Source organism: Oncorhynchus clarkii, chromosome 15, assembly GCF_045791955.1.
Source record: "Oncorhynchus clarkii lewisi isolate Uvic-CL-2024 chromosome 15, UVic_Ocla_1.0, whole genome shotgun sequence".
Lineage (NCBI taxonomy): Eukaryota > Metazoa > Chordata > Actinopteri > Salmoniformes > Salmonidae > Oncorhynchus > Oncorhynchus clarkii.
This window is the reverse complement of record NC_092161.1, coordinates 20574321-20598879: the sequence shown is the minus strand read 5'-3', so window position 1 is coordinate 20598879 and position 24559 is coordinate 20574321. Positions and strand designations below refer to the sequence as shown.

General features: G+C 45.1%; 1 protein-coding gene across 12 annotated transcripts in view; it reads left to right on the top strand.

The window, feature by feature from the left end:
- LOC139367028 (receptor-type tyrosine-protein phosphatase mu-like) overlaps positions 1-24559 on the top strand; it is a 296813-nt gene that overhangs the window by 41591 nt on the left and 230663 nt on the right. For all 12 annotated transcript variants that reach the window (XM_071104931.1, XM_071104928.1, XM_071104927.1 and 9 more), the window contains exon 2: positions 20080-20202. In XM_071104931.1, the coding sequence (XP_070961032.1) occupies positions 20080-20202 (123 nt within the window). The remainder of the gene's footprint in view (positions 1-20079; positions 20203-24559) is intronic.

The following is a 24559-nucleotide window of genomic DNA, read 5'->3' as shown; positions in this document are numbered from 1 at the left end:
GCGTGATCATGGGCCTCTTGGCTGCATCTCTGATCAGTCTTCTCCTTGTATGAGCTGAAAGTTTAGAGGGACGGCCAGGTCTTGGTAGATTTGCAGTGGTCTGATACTCCTTCCATTTCAATATTATCGCTTGCACAGTGCTCCTTGGGATGTTTAAAGCTTGGGAAATCTTTTTGTATCCAAATCCGGCTTTAAACTTCTTCACAACAGTATCTCGGACCTGCCTGGTGTGTTCCTTGTTCTTCATGATGCTCTCTGCGCTTTTAACGGACCTCTGAGACTATCACAGTGCAGGTGCATTTCTACGGAGACTTGATTACACACAGGTGGATTGTATTTATCATCATTAGTCATTTAGGTCAACATTGGATCATTCAGAGATCCTCACTGAACTTCTGGAGAGAGTTTGCTGCACTGAAAGTAAAGGGGCTGAATAATTTTGCACGCTTGATTTTTCAGTTTTTGATTTGTTAAAAAAGTTTGAAATATCCAATAAATGTCGTTTCACTTCATGATTGTGTCCCACTTGTTGTTGATTCTTCACAAAAAAATACAGTTTTATATCTTTATGTTTGAAGCCTGAAATGTGGCAAAAGGTCGCAAACCTCAAGGGGGCCAAATACTTTCGCAAGGCACTGTATCATAACCGCCATCAATAAGAGACAATACTGTGTAGCTGTATTTATCAACCTGGCCAAGGTCAATCACCACATTCTTATTGGTTTCTCAAATGACTGCCTCGCCTGGTTCACCAACTGCTTCTCTGATAGAGTTCAGTTTGTCAAATCGGAGGGCCTGTTGTCCGGACCTCTGGCAGTCTCTATGGGGGTGCCACGGGGTTCAATTCTCGGGCAGACTCTCTTCTCTGTACACATCAATGATGTCGCTCTTGCTGCTGGTGAATCTCTGATCCACCTCTATGCAGACGACACCATTCTGTATACTTCTGGCCTTTCTTTGGACACTGTGCTAACCAACCTCTAGACAAGCTTCAATGCCATACAACTCTCCTTCCGTGGCCTCCAACTGTTCTTAAATGCAAGTAAAACAAAATGCATGCTCTTCAACCGATCGCTGCCCGCACCTGCCCGCCTGTCCAGCATCACTACTCTGAAATGTTCTGACTTAGAATATGTGGACAACTACAAATACCTAGGTGTCTGGTTAGACTGTAAAATGAAATCTAGAATTGGCTTCCTATTTCACAACAAAGCATGCTTCAATCATGCTGCCAAACATACCCTTGTAAAATGGACTATCCTGCCGATCCTTGACTTCGGCAATGTCATTTATAAAATAGCCTCCAACTCTACTCAGCAAATATGATGCAGTTTATCACAGTGCCATCCGTTTTGTCAGCAAAGCCCCATATACTACCCACCACTGCGACCTGTATGCTCTCGTTGGCTGGCCCTCGCTTCATATTCGTCGCCAAACCCACTGGCTCCAGGTCATCTATAAGTATTTTCTAGGTAAAGCCCCACCTTATCTCAGCTCACTGGTCATCATAGCAGCACCCACCCGTAACACGCGCTTCAGCAGGTATATTTCACTGGTCACCCCCAAAGCCTGTTCCTCATTTGGCCGCCTTTCCTTCCAGTTCTCTGCTGCCAATGACTGGAACGAATTGCGAAAATCACTGAAGCTAGAGACTCATATCTCCCTCACTAACTTTAAGCACCAGCTGTCAGGGCAGCTCACAGATCACTGCACCTGTACATAGCCCATCTGTAAATAGCCCATCTAACTACCTCATCCCCATACTGTTATTTATTTTTCTGCTCCTTTGCACCCCAGTATCTATACTTGCACATTCATCTTTTGCACATATCACTCCAGTGTTTAATTGCTATATTGTAATTATTTCATCACTATGGCCTATTTATTGCCTTACCTCCCTTATCTTACCTCATTTGCACACACTGTATATATACTTTTTCTTTATTGTGTTATTGACTGTATGTTTGTTTATTCCATATGTAACTCTGTTGTTTGTCGCACTGCTTTGATTTATCTTGGCCAGGTCACAGTTGTAAATGATAACTTGTTCTCAACTAGCCTACCTGGTTAAATAAAGGTTAAATAAAAAAATTAAAATAGTGTTGTCCCTCATCATCATCGGCAGGTAGCCCAGTGGTTAGTGTTGGGCCAGTAACCGGAAGGTTGCTGGATCGAACCCCCCCCCCCCCCACACACACACACACATCTTGACTTTGGTTTATGAGCTAGCTGTTAATTGACGAGTGTTAAGAGACAATATGGCAGAAGCTGTCATTAGTTTGGCCAGGGGACCGGGGAAATGGAGGGAACGTGATGCTTCCCACCCAGACAGACAGCCTGCTGTGCAGCTTCTCCCCCCAGCCCTTCCAGTAATCACCCAGGCATGCCATTGCCAAAAGCCCAAAGGCAGCCTCCCGCCAGGGGCCCCCACCCGGCACGATTTATGGGGCCAGCATTTGTAGGGTCGAACTCCCACAGGGCTGGATAACCCTCAGGAATCCCCAGGCCGTCACTGGGAGGTAGGGTACAATTGGAGCCGGGACATTCAGGAAGGGGGACTGGGGTGTCTGTTGGGGTTGGACAGTGTACGTCAGACCAACTGTAGACTGGCTTTAGGACTCTTGCCTGGGGTTAGGGCACCGTGTGTGTGTGTGTGTGTGTGTGTGTGTGTGTGTGTGTGTGTGTGTGTGTGTGTGTGTGTGTGTGTGTGTGTGTGTGTGTGTGTGTGTGTGTGTGTGTGTGTGTGTGTGTGTGTGTGTGTGTGTGTGTGTGTGTGTGTGTGTGTGTGTGTGTGTGTGTGTGTGTGTGTGTGTGTGTAACAGCTGGAGTGACTTCAGAGAGATTGGAAGAACAAAGAAAGGCTGATTGAAGAGACTGCTCTGAGACAGTGGGAGACTGTTTTAATGGGCCTCTGGCCCTCTGCACATATAAATGATTGCATAGCTTATGCTAATGTTAGATTATTAGATGGGTATTAAAATGGTTATTCACAGTCTCTGGTTATGAACAAAGAGAAGAATGTTATGTTAATGCATATCTTGATGTAGAAAACAGGCCTACTCTTTAAGTTGTGAAGCAGCACAGCAGAGTCAAGACTGATCGTTCTTCAAGTTACTCAACCTACTGACCTTACAGCTGTATCCCAAATACATGGTCACAATGCAACATTAGCCCGTGTTAAGTTTTGTGTAAATGTTTATAGTTACTGTGTGTGTGTGCCTTGTAGAGTGACTCCGGAATGTTCTGGCGTCCTTCCCTCATGGCTCGGATAGCAGACATAAACTGTGCGTGACCTACTCCCTGCTGTGCAACCCTACTTGTAACCCTGACCCCCACACAAGTGTTAAACTGCAACCCTACAGAATACATGAGTTATTCCCCATAAAGACTAAGATTGTGGACTACATAAAAAACAGGACCGAGCAGACCCCCATTTTCATCGACGGGGCTGCAGTGGAGCAGGTTGAGAGCTTCAAGTTCCTTGGTGTCCACATCACAAACAAACTAACATGGTCCAAGCACACTAAGACAGTCATGAAGAGGGCACGACAAAACCTATTCCCCCTCAGGAGACTGAAAAGATTTGGCATGGGTCCTCAGATCCTCAAAAGGTTCTACAGCTGCACCATCGAGAGCATCCTGACTGGTTGCATCACTGCCTGGTATGGCAACTGGTCGGCCTCCGACCAAAAGTCGAAAGTCGAACGGCCCAGTACATCACTTGGTCCGAGCTTCCTGCCATCTAGGACCTCGATACCAGGTGGTGTCAGAGAAAGGCCCTAAAAATTGTCAGACTCCAGCCACCCTAGTCATCGACTGTTCTCTCTGCTACCGCACAGCAAGCGGTACTGGAGCGCCAAGTCTAGGTCCGAGAGGCCTAACTCTACCTACATGTACATATTACCTCAACTAACCGGTGCCCCCGCACATTGACTCTGTACTGGTAGCCCACCGTATATAGTCTCGCTATTGTTATTTTACTGCTGCTCTTTAATTACTTGTTTCTTATTTCTTATTCTCATCTGTATTTAAAAAAAAACTGCATTGTTGGTTAGGGGCTCGTAAGTAAGCATTTCACTGTTGTTTTCGATGCATATGACTAATAACATTTGATTTGATGAAACCATCTTTCAAAGCTACAAAATTGCTCCTATTACTTTATTCATATCATAAACCTAAATTCAGTATTATACAAGTCCCATTAATAACAGGTGCGATGATGATAATAATAAACACTGGCAAAGCCTCGCGTATTCTATTTGGCGCTTTGTAATGGTTTAATGAAGATGAATCTGTGTATGAGACCAGTATGAAAACGATGCGGTGTACATTAAACCAATCTGTGTAAAATATACTATATGTAAGACCAACATGACTCTCCTAAAAAGGATTACTCACTAGAATGAGTTGTGTTGGTATTTTCATCGGGATAAAAAACGCTACGACTGACTCGGCCTGACTGACATTTAACTTCACCAATCTATCAATTTACAAGACGACTCTCGAAGCCATAATGATATTTCTACCGAAAGCTGCTTTTCCCTTCATAAATCCGTCTATATAATCCCCCTGGATAGGCAAGATGTTGCCCTGAGCTTTAGCTCTCTGATTGAGCGCAGGGAGAATCTATTAACATGCAGAAGTGGGTAAAACTAGACTGCTACTCACCGTTGTCTTTTAAGAATAAAATACGGTTTGTTAGCACATCACTCAGTCTCATCAGAGGAAAATGGGTTGACTCTGAAGGAGTTAGCCATCTCCCAGATAACAAGCAATTCCTATTTAAATTGGCTTAGAGCAGAACACAGCACTCCTAGCAACAGCTTTACACGCTAAATGAGTCTTGAGGTGTAAATTGGCGAGCAGATGCGCTGTTCTGTTTGCATTATGTCATCTGTGCTATGTGGATGTGCAGCGTATGAATCCCCATACCACTGTTTTTCTTCCAAACTTCCTACATGGCAATTAATTAATGCCACCGATGACTCGAGCTCAGGTTTGACAGATTCCTCAAGCTGCAGAGCGGGCTGCCTAGGTGACAGATATTGCCAATTCAACACACAGCTAGGATTATGACGGATATGAGGGATTTCCACTATTTAGTGCTACAGCTGATGTCGCTAAACCCCAGAAACTGTTTATGTACTGAATGTATGGGTGGCTTTTTCCTTTTTGTGTGCATTGCTTTCCTGCTCATTCATGTGAATGGAGAGGGGAAGGGAGGGAGAGAAAAAGCCTGACCACACCCAGGCGATCTGCCAGTGCTTTAATGGAGTCCATGTTTGGAAGGCAGCTACAGGGCCAGGACTGCGTGCAGATCTCTACACACAGAGGACAGGCCCAGCCAAGCCTCATGGACCCTGACCAAGAGGAGCTGTTTTGGCCGTGGCGCTCCGATCTGACTAGAACCCCAGAAATATTTCACCTCCGACTCTCTCTGACAACAGCTGTCCATGCATCCAACTAAAAGTATCTCTTGATCTTCTCCCTTCTATTTTTGACTTGGTGAATAGGAATTAGGCCTTTGAAGGTTGCCTTGTGAAAACATTGGTAGAAAATGGAGGTTAGTGTGTGTGTGTGGTATGGCCAAAATGCCTCTAGCCATTCATATCATGCCTCTCTTATACTATTGGTCTCACTACATGGAGGGTTCCCTGGGCTCGTCTTAGTATTGACTGATTTTTTTTTGTCATTTTATTTTTATTTTTACTTTCTAAATCTGACTGTGTGAAAGACCCCCAGTGAAATCTCAGAGGCCTCCTAAGAAAATGTTGAGTACATTCCTGTCTTTGGACTTTTTTCAGTGTTCAATGAGAAAATGTGCTGTGTCAAACTGAACCCAGGTTTTTTCCATTTGCAGGATGTTATGACAGTACTTTGGGCCATTTACTACTATCTGGCTCAACAGCAGGTCTCCATATGTACTCAACCTTGAAGTATTCTCAGTCTCTTACATAAAATGTTGTCTCTCCAAACCCAACAACAAAGCCCTTTTTAATGTTGTTTACGTCCCTGATTGGGAGATCAAACACAATTCTTCCCTTCTGGAGAGGCATATTCCTGGGAGTAATTGTTGGCACGATAACCTCCCAGGTTTGGACAAATTAGGCCTCTGGAACCTGCGGCGAGGCAGATGGAGCCATGTCTTAATGTGGCTTCAGTGAGAGGCCCTCGCTCTCTCTCTGGTTTGCTTTATACTAGGTTGTTGACTAAAAAAACCTTGTTTGGCCTGCCGGAGCTGGCGAGGGTCTGCTGCTGAGTTTTCTGTAAAACAGGAAGCTGAAGAGTGGAGTCAGTGAGGTGCTGTCCCAACCCCCCCCCCACCCCTCCATCTACATCACACGGAGAGGCTCTCCTTTCATTCAGAACGGTGTGACCCTGTCTGGCCGCCCGCAGGCTAATCGAATGGTAACGGGTCTAGGAATAAATCATCTTTCAAGCCTCTGCGATATTGAGCCGTGGTGGCGTAGTGAATCAGTTGAGACAAAAATAAACATCCATCATGTCTCTCGCTGTCAGAGCTATGGGGAAGCAGGGCAGCGTTGGTGGTACGTGTTGATTTTTTTTGTGCCCCGTTTGTGGCCGAGAAACAACGAGAGGGAGCGAGAGTGAGAAAGGGCCCCTGGACCTCGGATAAGTGCAACAGACAAAGCATCTGGAACACAACTGTGCAGTGGATGCATCTCCCAAGGTCTTGTTCAGCCTGCGGTTTTGTAGTTGTGGGTCGGCTGCTGATTTGCTGTTTTCCCCTTTTGTTGTTGGGTTTTTATTAGAGGCCTCAGCTGGGTCTATAAACGCAGCCTACAGTACCTTTTTTAGTAAAATCGTGGACAAAAGGCAAGTTGACTCTGTGCGCTCCACTAGAATGATTAATTTGTGGAAATATATTTTGCTTTGTAGCAGCTGAATCAAATCAATAATGAAACCTGTATTGTGCCAATATGTATCCAATTCAAAACTCTACCCTGTAGCGTTGACATGAATGGTTGTATTTCTTATAGATTTTTGTAGCCTACATATGTCCCTTTTGAATATGCTTAGAATGTAAATTATAGGTCTTTCTTTGAAAAAGCCAGAGTTATTTTATTTGAAGGCTATGGGTTAAGGAATGGTCAGAATGAGATCGTATCTTAAGAAATGTTCTTTAATAGAAAAATAACTTTAATGCTCCAAGTGAATGGAGTTGCTACAGGAACCTAATTGCTTTGACCCCCACGGTTTGGTGAAGTGCAATTCCACAGTAATAGAATTACACCGAGACTCAGACTTTTCCCTTTTAAAATGTATGCTAAAAGAAAAAACATTGACCACACTAACCTTACAACTCTATGCTCAATGACTACATTTATCAATTTGCACCCCCCAAAAAGTACATTTACTGGAAAAACTGTGCAGATCCAATGTTTGGTTAAAGATTTATGATAAAATCTCCCTCAGTTCTTCTTGTAAAATGTTCAGTGGAAATTGTAAAACTTGTCCTTGTGCTTAGAGTTGTATGGTTTTGTTCAACTTTGCAACAAATGTTTTTTGTTTAGGATACTTTTTAAAGTAAAAAATATTTTCCTGAAAATATCTTATTTGACATACTATTACAAAGTCGTTCAACCCTTTGGAGAGAGAGTCCTGAAACCATAGCAACTCACAGAAAACAATGCAAAGGGAAATGGGAATGCATTCAACTGAAATGTGTCTAGTGCATTTTAACCCAACGCCTTAATCGACATACATGTTGTTCTTGCAGTTGTTCAAGGGCAGAACGGCAGATTTGACCAACCTTTCAGTTACTTCCCCAACACTCTTAACCGCTAGGCTACTTGCCACCGGACAGTATAATTGGGAAACATGTTTGGGCCCAAATAGAGACTAAACGCATATCTAATTTCCTCTTTTGGCTTTCATTTGCACAGAATGATCAAATCCCCTTGTCATCTTGAAAATATGCGTCTGAGCGTTTTTTAATGATTGCTCTGTACAGTGCATCTGTCAGGAATGCAGAGATGTTGTTTGCTGTGCATTCCTTTTCTATCGGGTGACGTGGAATAAAGAGAACCATGTGGGATTTGTGCTTCTCTCCCTTTCGAGTCTCCGTACAAATACCGAGGGGTTCAGCAAGTAGAGAACTCAAGTTCAGCACACTGCACTCTTGTGCTGAGGAATCTGTCAATTTCCAGAGGTCGTTGAACTGGCACCACTTGCGTTGGTTTGGCAGAATGTGAGGGGGGAGCTGAGAGAAACTTTTTTTTTATCTGCAGGAAGTCTGGGATGAATGAGCCATGGCTAGGAACAGGATTTATTGTTTTCATAAAAATAAAAAAATGTGATAATTAGTCTCCTTTTCCATGTGAGTCAGACCCACCCACCCTTTCAAGAGATACTTTCACATCACAAGTCTGTGTTTGATAGAATTGTATATTTTTCTCTTGTTTCCTACGCTCTCTTTTTATGCCAGTAGCCGAGCATAAAAACAGCTCTATGGAGCCTGCCCTGTCTGTGTATTTCTATCTGCAGAGCTACGCAGGGCCTCGCCAACACGCACCAAGTAAGGCGTGTGAGCCCTATCTAACTGGGCTGCATCCAAGTGGTCCCCGTTTGACCTACGAGTTGCTATGCGGAGACCAAACATTCTGACTCTCCAACATAACTAGTAAAGACTTGGACTTCTCTGTCTAGTACCCTGAAATACAGAGGGTGTAGGTCCTGAGTCACACTGGAACTTTGAAAAGTATCACGCTTTCTCCCTTATTCAGTTAAACAGATGTAAGGTCTAGCTTCCCTGAACCTCCTTCAGCTGTTCATCACCTACACAGACAAACTGCATTGTCAAAATATCTATGTCGATCACTCTTGTTCTCGTTCACCCACTCGCATGGAATAGTGCAGTGAGTGCAAAAGATCACATTTGGCTCTTGGCATGGTTTTTATGGCTCAAACGGAGGCTCCAGATGGTTTTCATTCACTCTCTGAGGTTCCACAGGCCAGGCTATAAATGTAGGCTACTAGCCACCCTCCCCTCTCTCTGCTGTACCACCACAGTAGTAAAATCACAAGCCACATTTAAATCACAAGCTCTAATTACCCCCAATGTAAGGGAAGCAACTGACTGGCATCCCTTATTTTTGTCAGCTCACAAAAAAGTTACTGGGTGTGTCGCATCTATTGGCAGGAGGTGTAGGGTCGATTCCTTAAACAGATGTTGAACGCACAGTTTTGCAGCACAGTGCGAAATGTAAAAGCAGGATCATGGTGATTGTCTACATGCTTGCATGAATGATCAGTCTCAATTAATTTATGTCATATAAACGTTTAGTGCAACGGGACCTTGGATATATTGTCCCTTGTCCGTGCAAAGCCTGATCACAGCTGCACGCCACGCTCCCCCAATTTACAACATGCTTAGAATATGTTTCACTGCATAGCTCAATCATTCACTGTCAGTACGCTTGGTCAGCAGTGCACAGCTGTGTTATGTGACAAAATTAGTTACTCTGTCACAGTGCTACAGTACATACTCTCAATACCACCTCCCTCGTCTCACTGTCTGCAATCATCGTTGTCTCAGTGAAGCTTACGAGTTTAGACTCGTCCTAATTGAGCGCTGTTGTGGCCGTAAAGACAGACGGATGTAGTATAATTATGGCGTGGAAGTGAGTTAGTTTATGACGGAGCTTGGAAGACGGTGAACGAGGAAGCGGCGTATCTTGTAGTGGTGAATCTCCCCGTCGCTCGGACGTCTCATCCATCATCATTTGGCGGCAGTGAGAGGACGGAGACTGCCTGCCATCCCTCACGTCTCCTTAGCGGCCCGCTCAGGAGGCCGTTCCATCTGATTTCACACCCCCCTTACCTGGCGCTACGCTATTCACGTCTTCCTTCATCCTTCTGCTATCACACGGCCGCTGTGTTTAATCGCTTCGTTGAGACGAAGAGGAAGTTGCTCTGTAACAACAGGGATGCCTGGTTTCACCCCCTTGAATCTGTTTCAATGACCGCTTTTACGCGTGTTGCAGCAAATGGTACAGTCTATATGTCAAACACTTAGCTTCTTCTATTGCTAGTCCTACGTTGATTGGTTCATTGTATTTAAGCCGTACTCTTTTGGCCCTCCCGGGGTACATGGCCCATCTAGATTTCCACATTTCTGGGTTTTGCCCCATGGCCTTGGAGGAAAGTAACGACAAGTGATTTAGCCCCTTTGAACCCAGCTAATGAATTATATGGCCACTTTGATCCGAGAGGACCCAGGTAATCACTGGGGACTGCTGAAATGATGGTAAGATGGAGCCTGCTAAATTGGTTTTCTCCCTCCCTGTGGATGGATGGACGTTGGCTGGGGATGGCCAAAAAAGGCATTGGAAGAGGGTAAAGCCATTGACGGCGTGCTGAGGCTGCTAAAACCAGACTGCTATTTGCAATGTCTCCTATCCACCTGTGGAGAAATGGGATTCTTCTTCTCCCCGTTCCTCGGACTCTGTCCCATCTCTGCTGGGTCGTGTACACCGCTGCTACGTTTCCATTAGTAGGATGTCCGCTCGGCTGATCAAGTGTATCTCCCAGCTGGGAGGTGGGGTAGAAGGGGGGGGTAGTAGTATCGAGCGAGTGGCCTCCTGGTGCATAAAGTGAATGGTTGGTGATGGGCTGCCAGAGTTTGCGAGAAGCTCGATATGAGCATAATATGATTAATTACTTCTGCTGTTCGGGTCAATGGGCCTGCGTTTAAACCGCAGGTCACCTCTCAGCCTAATGCATTTTAGATTCTCACCCTTATTGATAGAGAAATAATGAAGTCATGAAAAGCCAAACGCTCCCGTCAACGTTTCAACGATTCTATGGTCTGAGAGGTAGTCTCCCAAGGTTTACAGAAAATGACACCTTTTCAAAATAGCCTGTCAGTTGATGACATTGGAAGTGACTGAGAGTGCCATAACTTCAGAAATACACACCTGTTACAATGTTCTCTAATTAAACACATTTAAAGAGGGGTTGATGCAACTGACAAACTTTCCCCCTCAAACTGTAAGGAAGAGAATGGTCTTCATCTACTGATATGGACATGATAGGAAAGGGAAACGGGGATAGTTGTCAATTGTACAACTGAACGCCTTCAACTGAAATGTGTCTTCCGTGTTTAACCCAACCCTTCTGAATCAGAGGTGCGGGGGGCTGCCTTAATCGACATCCACGTCTTCGGCGTCCGGGGAACAGTGGGTTAACTTCCTTGCTCAAGGGCAGAACGACAGATTTGACCTTGTAGTGTCCTGTATGCAGTGGTGGAAAAAGTATCCAATTGTCATACTTGAGTAAAAGTAAATGTCTTGCTAGGTGACAGGGTAAATGGGTGACAGGGTAAATGTACATTTTCTTTAGGAATGTAGTGAAGTAAATGTAGACGTTGTCAAATAAAAATAGTATTTTTGTATCTGTACTTTACTAAGTAGTACTTTAAAGTATTTTTACTTAAAGTACTTTACACCCCTGCCTGTATGGCCAGTGGAATGAGGTTGACTCGGAGCCATTCCTTTATCCCCCTGGGATCCCGCTCCCTTGTTGTTCTCCCAAATTATTTTGGGATTATCCTAATCTCTCTGACCTGGAGGCGGTCTGTTGTACTTGAGTTGAGGCCCGAAACTGTGAGGGCCTACCGGTCTGGCTGTTTGAGCTCTCTCTGCTGATGAAGGTACTGTAGATTGCAGCATGTGACATGCCCCTGTTGTTGATCTGTGATTTCCTCCCTTTGAACAGAGCCGCTGCAAATATTTTAGACTTTAGCTCACAACCTGGCCGTACCACAGGGCCCATTGCAATTCAGTGCCCCAGGGGCCCGTATACTGTTTGTAACACACTGATTCCACACACCAGAGCACATAATTGCTAGGTGTTAAGGGAAAACGTGTGGTGAGAAGTACAGCTCTTGTCTTGTTTTTGTCTAGTCTTCCCAGAGAGTTATAACTTTGTTAGGCTGAGTTGCTGCGGCGACGCGCAAGAGACAGTTTATCGCGGTTGCTCAGGAGTCATAAACGCATCGATGCAGATATTGATGCATCTAATTCCCCCCGACTCTCTCTTTTTTTTATTTCTGGGACCAGGCTGCTATCTGGGTCTGGAGCAATACACGGCCTGACCAGCATCTCTCCTCCCCAATGGAAGACGTTAATCAGAGAAATCTCCCTACCTCCTTATTGGTTTTACTCTAGAAGGAGAGATGACACTGGGAGAAAGCGAGAGAGAATTATTCTGCAACTGATGATGACATGTAAATTGACCGCATTTTAAAAGCCTTTCTAAAGGCCTCCCAAACTACGCGGCATTCTCTTCAGACAGCCCATTCTGACAGAGCTAAGAAGGGTCCTCGACACCTGGCTAGCTCCCTCAGATAAACAAAAGCAACAAAAAAAATAAGGCCGCAATGGGCCCATTTGTCCCAAACGGGTTTAGCAGCGGGATTCTCAGGGCTCAGGCTGTATCGGTGGCACAGCCGGGGAGAGCGAGTGGAGAGATAGCAGGCATCAGGTTTTAAATTACCTGAGATTGCTTTTGTGCTTGGTGTCCTCTGGGGGCTGAGGGGAAGACAAGATGCTCATAAAGCCAGGAACAGGCCACAAGGGACCGCCGAGCCCAAATGCACACTCGGGGGTTTCCCTCACCAGAGAGGACCGGGTGTTGGAGGCCATGTAATTGCCCAGCTGGGATGGGGTAGGAGGATGGTATTATTTCTACCATCTCTGTGTGGAATTACCTGTTATATAGGAAGCTGTTACTGGTGGAACAGGCGCTGCTAGGATAGAGGATGGGTACGAACCACATCCGCTCAGGGCTTGCATTGTTGAATGTATCAGGACACAAGCAGGTAGGCTTATGGGTATGACTCCTTATCCTTTTTTTTGTGGTGATGGACATCACATTTATAGTTTGCTTGTTTAGGAAGTTTTTCTGAATACTGTTGGTGTGTCATATATTTATCAGGCAACAAAAGTGGCAGTTTTAGTCAGACACAAATGCACAAACTTTCCAGAATGATAAAAAATAACAAAGTGAACCACATATCCTCTGTTCAAGAATAACTACTGTATTGGTACCGGGTCCAACAATAAAAGCCCTTTTAAGGAAAAACTTTGGGGAGGAATGGGTTCCATCATGAGGAGGAGGATTATTGATTGTGGCCGGTGGCTCAAAGCCATGAAAAGACTGATGGAGTTTTAAAAATGCACAACATATCAGACTATAAAGGCCAGTGGAGCGCCTCTCACATAGAAATCTGAAATATTTACCACATAAATCTTGTACCGGCTTTAGTGTAGCTTTGGTCTGTTTGCTTGTTTTATTTTTTTTCTTGAAAGGCAGAGAAGATGACCGGGAAGAAGCGTTATTGATCGGGGAGGATGGAGGGAGATTGGGTCCTTTGAGGCCCCGTCAGACCCTTTCATGTACACCCCAACGTCTCGCTAAAGTATTGCTCACTCATTTGCAGAGGGATCAATTCAACTGGCTGTCCACACTGTTTACATTTACTGTTTGCCAGACTGGCTCTGGAGAGTAGGGTTGGGCGGAATCCAGATGTTCATATAGTCATACCGTCCTTCTCTCATCCTGGGATTTATGGTATTACCGGTTTAGTACACAAAGGGTGCCACAAAAAAATGCTAAAAAGCCCAGAGTGCTAATATAATTTGCACAAGTAATAGCGAATGGAGGCTGCTAGCTGAATATGCCATCAAGTGCAAATGAAAATAAACAACTTGCAAAGACTGGCAACACAGCTCATAAAGTTATACATATATACCTGTAGGTAGGAGCTAGCGAATGTGAACGAGAGACATTTTGCAAATTAAGATTGTTATTTAACATTTTTATTATTATTTTTATTTATTTGACTCCCCTTTTCTCCCCAAATTCAATCAAATTACGATCTTGTCTCAACTCTGAAACTCCCCAACTGGCTCGGGAGAGGCGATTGTCGAGTCATGCGTCCTCCGAAACATGACCCGCCAAACCGCGCTTCTTAATTAACACCCGCCCACTTAATCCGGAAGCCAGCTGCACCAATATGTCGGAGGAAACACTGTTCAACGGACGACCGAAGTCGGCCTGCAGGCGCCCGACCCGCCACAAGGAGTCACTAGAGTGGGATGACCCAAGTAAATACCCCTCCAGCCAAACCTTCCCCTAACCCAGACGACGCTGGGCCAATTGTGCGCCAGACAACAATAGATCTTTAGAACACAGCGTCTTCAGAAAGTATTCACACACCTTCACTTTTTCCACATTTTGTTACGTTACAAGGTGGAATTCAAGTCAAAACTGTAACTAGGCCATTCAGGAACATTCAATGTTTAGGTAAGCTCCTCGTGTATATTTGGCCTTGTGTTTTAGTTTATTGTCCTGCTGAATGGTGAATGTGTCTCCCAGTGTCTGTTGGAAAGCAGACTGAACCAGGTCTTTCTCTAGGATTTTGTTTAGCTCTGTAGAGAAAGACCTGGTTCAGTCTGCTTTCCAACAGACACTGGGAGACACATTCACCATTCAGCAGGACAATAAACTAAAACACAAGGCCAAATATACACGAGGAGCTTACCTAAACATTGAATGTTCCTGAATGGCCTAGTTACAGTTTTGACTTGAATTCCACCTTGTAACGTAACAAAATGTGGAAAAAGTCAAGGTGTGTGAATACTTTCTGAAGACGCTGTGTTCTAAAGATCTATTGTTGTCTTGTCATCTTTGTCTTGCTACACCAAACAAAATGGGAGGTGATGGAGTGAAGTTGAGTTAAATTGCTATTCGCAGTACAATGCCAAGAACAACAGTCTGGGAATAAACACCTCCCTCTGCAACTGGTCCTGGACTTCCTGATGGGACGCCCCATGTGGTAAGGGTGGGCAACAACACATCTGCCACACTGATCCTCAAGACAGGGGCCCCTCGGGTGCACGCTTAGTCCCCTCCTGTACTCCCTGTTCACCTACGACTGTGTGGCCAAGCACGACTCCAACACCATCATTAAGTTTGCTGACGACAACAGTGGAAGGCCTGATCACCAACGAGACAGCCTATTGGGAGGTCAGTGACCTGGCAGTGTGGTGGGAGGTCAGTGACCTGGCAGTGTGGTGTTAGGTCACCTCTCCCTCAATGTGAGCAGGACAAAGGAGATGATTGTGGACTACAGGAAAAGGAGGGCTTAACACACCCCCATTACATCGACGAGGCTGTAGTGGAGCAGGTCGAGAGGTTCAAGTTCCTTGATTTCCACATCACCAACAAACTATCATTGTGAAAACACACGAAGACAGTCGTGAAGAGGGCACGACAACTCCTTTTCCTCCTCAGGAGACTTGGCATGTGTCCCCAGATCCTCAAATAGTTCAACAGCTGCACCATCGAGAGCATCCTGACCGGTTGCATCACCGCCTGGTATGGTAACTGCTCAGCATCCAACCGTAAAGTGCTACAAAGGGTAGTGCGTATGGCCCAATACATCATTGGGGCCAAGGTTCATGCCATCCAGGACCTATATTCTAGGCGGTGTCAGAGGGAGACCACAAAAATTGTCAGATTCCAGTCACCCAAGTCATAGACTGTTCTGTCTGCTACCGCATGGCAAGTGGTACCGGAGCGGCAAGTCTAGGACCAAAAGGCTCCTTAACAGCTTCTACCCCCAAGCCATAAGACTTCTGAACAACTAATCAAATGGCCACCTGGACTATTGACCCCTTCCCTTTGTTTTTACACTGCTGCTCCTCGCTGTTTATTATCTATGCATACTCACTTTACCCCTACCTACAGGTACAAATTACCTCAACTGTCCTGTACCCCCGCACATTGACTCGGTACCGATAACCCCAGTATTTAGCCTCGTCATTGTTATATAATCTTATTGTTTTTATAATTTTTTTAAAACTTTAGTTCATTTAGCAAATATTTTCTTGAACTGCATTGTTGGTTAAGGGCTTGAAAGTAAGCATTTCGCGGTAAGGTCTACTACACCTGTTGTGTTTGGTGCGTGTGACACAATTCATTGGTCGCCTTCAAATAAAACATGGTATGCCTCTTGACATAATTTTAAGGTCATGGTGTCAAAGCAAATTGCAGGAACCCAAGAACAATCCACCAGGGATGTCTGGTCTTTGTCCAGCCCATTCAAAGCAGGGCCTTGGACACATGCAGTACCATCCCTCTTACATTAGAGCAGACCTGAGTTGTTGCCAGAAGAGTGACCAGAGCGCATGGCCCTATTGAATTACATTACATGACCAGTATCAATAGCAGACAGCATTGAATAGAAAAGGTTTAAAAACACAGTAGCGCAAAATGACCCTTAAAATTCTCATAGATCAATCAGAGACTACCCTGCCACAGGTAGGATATCAAACTTAAGCAGCTACGAGAACATTGCCTTTCAGTTTGTAGTCTCTCTGTCCGCCTCATATCAGCGGGTCATAATTAAACCGGCGAACTGCCCACACCGCCAAATAGTAAATGTGTGTTTACCTCCCCCTCGTCAAAATATAATCACAGCGCTGTAATCTTAACCCCCGAAACAGCGTGTTCCGGGGAAAAAGCCCTGCGACCCGCCGTCTGCGTCTGCCGATAACGGGGGGAGCCAGATTTTAAAAACTGTTGCTCCTCACCGCTGAGTCATTTTTAAAATAGCACTATCCAGTTTCCCCACGGGGAAGGGAAGAGCAGCTTTTATTCAGAGGGGTGAATAGAATGGGCTAAATATCTTTGTTGCTGAATGTTTCCATCTCTCTCTGCATTCTGTGCGTGTGGATTTAATGGCTCGACGCGGGTCCAAGTAAATTGATTCTACCATCGTGGGGTAAGAACACAGTGGCGAGCCACCAGTGGCGATGAATGAAAGAGCTATCGCCTGCAAGTCACTCTCCCCGCTCGCTGACTCCACTAGCACCACGCTGCTTCCAGTTATTTCAATAGAGAACACAACCTCACATTCACTGGCTATTTCTTTTCTCTCCCTTTGATATGGAGCTGTGTGTGTGTTTTTTTGTGTGTGTGCGCTGCAGATGCAGCAGTGTAAACAGCAGAATAGGCCTAAACGTCTCTCTTCCTGACTACCGATCTGTGTTTTGTGTGCCATGGTCCCTGTAATGTATCAGTTGAATGTTCTCAGTGTCATTTCATATTACCAACATGTAGGTGTGACATGGTACACTAACTGATTAGCATTGCCTGCTTGGTCATTGACCTAGTAGTCTAGTTGCAGTGTGCTACAAGGCACCGAATTGTTGACCGTGTTTAAATCGAAGCTTATGATCCTGTTGGAAATCTTTTTGATAGTTTCTGATGTTACCCTTTGAATCTCTGCTCTAGGATATGTTGTGTACAGTAGACATGACAATACGTTTCTCTCAGCACCAAAGACGACAAGCTTATCACTTCATCCTGTCTCTGAAAGCCCAAATGACTAGTTGTTCATGTAGAAATGAAATGGCATCAGAATGCAGAGAAAATACACGCTTCTGTCAAAATCAGAGCAAAGCAGCTCAGAAAAATGTTTTTGGTCGGTGTTGTTGCTGGCTGGTAGGCGATCAGTTTTTCCCCCCGCACAGTACACAACAAGCGCTTAAATTACATGCATCTCAGAGTCATTACATCTAAACCTTGACAAGACGTCAAAGCCCATGGTGTCGCTAAAATATATTTATCCGCCGTCTTTTCAAGGAATTGAATCACACCCGTGCATCCAAAGAAACACTGCTTAAGGGTAAGCACATGGAAAGGCGGGGATTTACTCACGTCCTCTGTGAATAAGGCAATACTGAGCTTTTTGCCTTGTTTTATGTCCTCCTTCCACGATATATGGTTGATTTTTAAAAAATAAGAAAAAAAAAAGAAATTGCAAATCCTCTCAATTCACCGAATGTCACACTGGGTTCTGAACAATGTGTGAGCGACGCTCTCAGCCGTACTTTTTAAAAATGTATTACAAAGGCAGGCCTTTGTTCAATCACCTCAGAACTTGTTTATGCACAGAGGACATTGCACATGGCAGCGTATTTATATTCTACTGACCTGTTATATTCATGTAAGTGGAAGTTGAATCCAGTCAAAGCCAGCTTCTCTCCATGGCCACTGGCAGGTATACAGATGTCAGTTAGAAGCAGTTGTGACAGGAAAATCTGAAAGTGTTCTCAGGACGGTTGTCAAGTTGTGGTAGAAGCTGAAGTGGTGGTGTTCCTCTGTCTGTGGTTGTCATAATGTCGGGATTGCCTGTTACAGTAAGGTGTTTGTGTGGCTGTGGTGAGCTTTTTGACAGCCTCATAGTGGTAGAGTTCCGATGGTAGCATGACCTGTAGTGGCTGTGATGACATTGGAAAGCCTATGCTACTGTACAACACTAGATAACCAAGAGTATGTGGACACCTGCTCGTCGAACATCTCATTCCAAAATCTTGGCCATTTAATATGGAGTTGGTCCACCCTTTGCTGCTATAACAGCCTCCACTCTTCTTGGAAGGCTTTCCGCTAGATAAAAAAAAAAAAAAAAAATGTAATAGTAATGTAATTTTATTACCCTTTTTTTCTCCTCATTTTCGTGATATCCAAATTGATAGTTAGTCTTGTCCCATCGCTGCAACTCCTGGACTCGGGAGAGGCGAAGGTCGAGAGCCGTGCGTCCTCCGAAACACAACCCTGGCAAGCCGCACTGCTTCTTGACACAATGCTCTCTTAACCCGGAAGCCAGCCGCACCAATGTGTGGGAGGAAACACCGTACAACTGGCGACCGTGTCAGCGTGCACTGTACCCGGCCCACCACAGGAGTCGCTAGTGCGTGATGGGACAAGGACATCCCTGCTGGCCAAACCCTCCTTTAACCTGGACGACGCTGGGCCAATTGTGCAGGAATTGCGTGGCCGGCTGCGACAGAGCCTGGACTCTAACCCAGAATCTCTAGTGGCACAGCTAACACTGCGATAGAGCACTAGATGTTGGAACATTGCTGCGGGGACTTGCTTTCATTCAGCTACAAGAGCAATAGTGAGGTTGGGCACTGATGTTGGGCGATTAGGCCTGGCTCGCAGTCGGCGTTCCAATTCATCTCAAAGTTGTTTGATGGGGTTGAGGTCAGGGCTCTATGCAGGGGCATTGTCATGCTGAAACAGGAAAGGTCCTTGCCCAAACTGTTGGAAGCACAGAATCTTCTAGAATGTCATTGTATGCTGTAGTGTTAAAATGTCCCTTCACTGGAACTAAGGGGGGCCTAGGCCGAACCATGAAAAACAGCCCCAGACAAGTATTCCTCCTCCACCAAACTTGGTACTATGCATTCGGGCAGGTAGCGTTCTCCTGGCATCCGCCAAACCCAGATTAGTCCATCAGACTGCCAGATGGTGAAGCGGGATTCATCACTCTAGAGAACGCGTTTCCACTGCTCGAGAGTTCTATGGCAGGGCGCTTTACACCACTACAGCTGACGCTTGGCGATCTTAGGCTTGTGTGTGGCTGCACGACCATGAAAACCCATTTCATGAAGCTCCCAATTTTAAGTTATTGTGCTGACGTTGCTTCCAAAGGCATTTTGGATCTCTGTAGTGAGTGTTGAAACCGAGGACTATTTTTACACGCTCCGCACTTCAGCACTCGGCAGTCCAATTCTGTGAGCTTCTGTGGCCTACCACTTCACGGCTGAGCCGTTGTTGCTCCTAGACATTTCCACTTCACAATAACAGCACTTACATTTGACCGGGGAAGCTCGAGCAAGGCAGAAATTTGATGAACTGACTTGTTGGAAAGGTGGCATCCTATGACGGTGCCACGTTGAAAGTCACTGAGCCCTTCCAGTAAGACCATTCTAATGCCAACGTCTGAAATAGTCGAATCCGCTAATTTGAAGGGGTGTCCACATATGTTTAGATGTATAGTGTATGTATTACTGCAGACAAAGCTACAGGAGTTCTATTCTGTAATTTGCTTCCTTATATTTTCTCTCTTTCAGCCAGTGTCATTTTTTTTCTATTTCTCTCCCTCTGTCCCACTCTTACAGGAACTACACAGTATGCCTTATTGAATGTGTTGTGTTACTCCAGCACTGGTTCTAAATCCTATTTTGTTGTATTCCTCAGGTGACTGTGACTTTGAGGTGCCCTACACGGCATGCGGCTACAGCCAGGGTAAGGACGATGACTTTGAATGGGAGCAGGCTAACACCATGGAGAGGCCGTCGCCCAACCCCTGGATGCCCACGGGTCAGTCTTCTTCCTCTTTCTCACCTCTCCCCCTCCCCACCCAAACAGAAAGCCCCTGAAAAACAGATAACCCATTCAACCCAATGACCCACTCACTCAGCACTAAGCATTTTCTCTTATTGTATTATCAAGGGAACGTCTCCCAAAGAGAAAATCCCCCCACTGGGTATGACCGTGATCTCTTCTACAGATAAGGTGGTTCCTTTTGAATGTTTACTCTCTTAAAGGAAACGTGGCAGATTTACGCTCTGCTCAGCATTGGGCTGTATTCCACGTCATTACTCTCCCTTTGTTAGGCCTGCAACTCATCACCTCACTCCGATGGGGCAGCAATAGTCGCAGTGAAATGTTGTGCCAACGTTGAGAAATAGCTTAGTGATGGCACCCGCTTTGACCTTTCTAATGAGGTCTACAAGACAGTGGCTCTTCTGTGTGAGCAGAGGTTTCTGTGGATAGAATGAGCACAGGATGAAACGGTCTATAGTCTCCGACGGCACAGCCAGTGTGGATTCATCTACGGTATTCATGGAGGAATGATGTGTTTACAATGCCTCTGTAGGCCGGTTAGTGCTGGTTATTGATTAAAATCTAGCCCAATAGTTGCCAGAGGAAGATTTAGCTAACTAGAGATTAATGATGTCCGGGCTAATTATTTATATATATTTTTAATATACGGGGTTAACAAACTGCTTTCTTTTTAATCTGATGAATTTCATGAACACAGTTTTTGTTGTGCAGTTTGTCCCTTGGTAGCTGTGGCTTGAAACGCCAACAATTTAATGTTTGATTTTGTAGGGCTATTGTCAGAGCCTATTTCATAGATAAAATATAATTAAAATGCTCTTTCATATCATGTTTTAGTTGCCATTTCTGTTTAAAAAAACAAGGACCGCTTGTCAGATGCTCTTCAATTATTTCACATAAATTGATTCTCCACAATGACATTGAAAAACATTTAAGAAATGTTCAATGCCTCTTTCATTTGCTGTACAATGAGCTCACAGCATTGATCGCTTCCTCAATTTCAAACGGAAGAGTAATTGCCACAAAGGGAATCGACTAGCACCCTTTGATAATTGACTGAGGATGAAGAGGAGGCCATTCAGTCACTCGATAACAAAGGTGACGCCTTTGGACAAATGGACCCCTGTTTTCCCTCTTTAATCTGATAAATCAGAGGCCCAATTCACATGAAAGCCGCTTCTCTTCGCTCTCACTGTCTCTGCTCTCATCCAGCTTGCCAACTGACAGCCAGGCTAGAATGAATTACCTGGACATTTGCTAATTTCATTGCTTTCCCACCTACTCCACGTCCATCGTCCAATGCCCTCTCTGTCTGAGAAATGACCTGACATAGCCAGGGAAGACGGGAAGGTGTTTACTTTGCCATTGGAAGGGTGATTTATGTGGCTACAATGGGGAGGCGGCGGAAGTTTAAAGCGTGGCTCGACAGAGGGCTGTGACATACACATACACCTTTTTTAATTGATGCCCGCGACAGAACTCTGGTTGTGGCGGTCCAGAGGCCGCCGCATTAGCATCATATTGTTTTCTCTAAGGAGCATCCCTATTGGGATGTGAAGCTGCTTCTCTCTGATTGCAGCTGCCCCCCCCCCCCCCCCCCCTTCCCCCCCGTTATTGCCTTCTCTCAATATCCTTTGCCGTGATTCATACACCGGAGTATATAGGTGCTGCGGAGAGCAATAAATCAAGCTTCTACCTTAAAAAAAAAAAATTACTCACCCCTCACGCTGCGCTGTCAGCGGCCAGTTAGGGCGATGTCATGCGAACGTGTGAATGTTTTTTGGTATAGTAAATGCTCAAAGCTAATTTGAGCGCAACTGACAACTGTTGATATTTATATCGCTCTCTATGTATAACAGGTTACATCAGTTGAGCCTGTGCCAGTCAGTATTACATATCCGTGTATGATTAAGGAGTGGCCTGTCGTAATAGTAGGACTATATATTCCCTCTCTCGTCTTACAGCTAAGTTCTATATCCAAATGTTTCCACCAGGCCACATTGCGTTATGTGTTGCTCATAGAAGCAATTCTATTTCTATCGTGTCTGCCTTCCATCCAGGAGAGGACAGGAGGGTGGCTGTGTTCTCTGCTCTGGGAGTTAGAGTGCTAATTAAGAGCCATAAGAAGTCTTATGACCCCTGTTTGAGGAAGTGGGCCAAGCACGGCGAGGTCTGGGGAAAGGCACTTGAGGGCAAGAGGACACAATGGCCACTGGCCTGACATGAAACCTAGGTCTGAATGACCTCTGACCCTGATGGCCCACCATAGCCACCTGCTGAGGTGTAGGGGGAGGGATGTAAGTGGGTGTAGCTACACCCTAGGGTGTCTTATCACATGTCAGAGGGACACACATACTGGACACAATAGAACAGAGGTTATACATGCCATGTTAGTATCTCAATCATCCTGACCTATGGCTTTTAGGTGTTTGAAGAGTGCCCAATAAGAGCTCAAACCCATCAACACAGCACGGTTCCTTGGATGAGGCTGGCCGTCAGTCAGTCTCAGAACTCGCTGACTGGACCTCACGGTCTCCCAGTCTGTTGGCTGTATCTGGTTACCAGAATTGCTGTCTTTCTGAGGCTTGAAATCATTCCCCATCTACTGCCATAACAGGTGTAAAGCCACCAGTCCAACCTTTGAACAGTCCCACTTAGCTGCATCTCTCTGAGATCCAACCAGCGCTAATGGCGTGGTAATTCCAAATGCTCGACTTCGGACTTCCTCCATTACCAAAAGGATGGAGATGGAATTGACTCAGAGCTCTTCAATACAAGGTTGTAATGTGGTCAAGTAGCCCTGGAAAGTGTCCGACTTTGTCTCCCGTGTAGATAACGCAATTCAGAACCCATTACGTCACTGTTGGCAATTCATCTTCGGCAGAACGTTACTGTTTGTTTCAGATGGAGAACAGAAGTGGCGAGATACCGTTAAGTTTTCTCCTCATTTAACCTTCTGATGGTCACGTTGTAATCATGTCTGTAAAATCGAAACAAATGTTCCTTGGTGTCCACAAAGACTACCAGCCCTATTAAAAAATAAATACATTTAAGACCAAAGGGGAGGAAAGGGGCTTCACTAATGGACAAACCACCTCTACATTTGCCGGCGTGCCTTTTTAGATGACGTGTAAAAGATGGCCCCATATTCAGGTACAGCCCCCCATATCTAGGGAAACATAAGCTGGTGAATAATAGGGTCTCTGTCTGGGTGAGAGGCAAACCATGAGTCGGCAAAACACAGACGTTCACACATCCCTTCCGTAACAGTCCCATCATGCATTACACCGATAAGTATCGCTTTGCAGCGTGACGGAGGGAACTCATTCTGAAATGGGATTATTGCACGCCACAACTCGCCTCATCCATCAACAGTCGAACGCAGAGAGATCTCACTGTCAGTAAACAGACTCCCGGTGTATCCAAACCCCCAGTGAAGTTGTCTGTTCTGTGGAAACGTTAATAACCTGTGAGAGTGCAGTAGGGCTAAGTCAGATGACCGTGCTGTTCTGCTCTAATGAAAGAATCCTATCTTACTGCTGTGACTAGCGTGTTATTCCAGCTTTGTGTAATGCGAGCGCCACCGTGGAAAGGAGGTTAAAAGTGAATGACCCATGTAACTGCTGACCTAGCTGGCCTATCAGATCTGGGTTTACTGTACTGAGCTACTTCTTCCTTCAGGGTGTGGGAGCGGGGAGCATGTGATGTTGATGTGATGTTTTTTTTCCTTTCTTTCGCTCTACTCTTGCTCTCTCCCTCCCCTCTTTCGAAACCCAGATAACGTTCCTAGTTTGCACAAATAAGGTAATTGCCTCAGTACTGTGTGAATTTAAACTATTTCCTCGCACAGCTCAAGTATTGTTAACTTTTTGGTTCTGAGATGAATGTCAATAATATTGTGTTTTAAAATAGTAAAAGTGTCATACTACTTTTTTAGCGGTTGACCTAGGGTACATAGACTAGATTTACACACTCCAGTGGAGCATTCTAACTGGTAAATTTCATCATGTAATTTTGTCATCATACACAGCTGGTCTATCCACAGACGGTGTCAGTGGGTCCTTGTACAGGAACTCTGAAAGAGTCATGGTAATGCTCCCTACTCTATATACTGAACAACAATATAAACGCAACATGTAAGGTGAAAGATGACAGAATTTGTCACTACACACAAAAGGCTTCTTTCTCATAAATGTTGTGCCCACATGCCTGTGAGTGAGAATTTCTCCTTTGCCTAGATAATCTGTCCACCTGACAGGTGTTGCAGGTCAAGAAGCTGATCATAACACAGGTGCAGCTCAAGCCACAGATGTCTCAAGTTTTGAGGGATTGT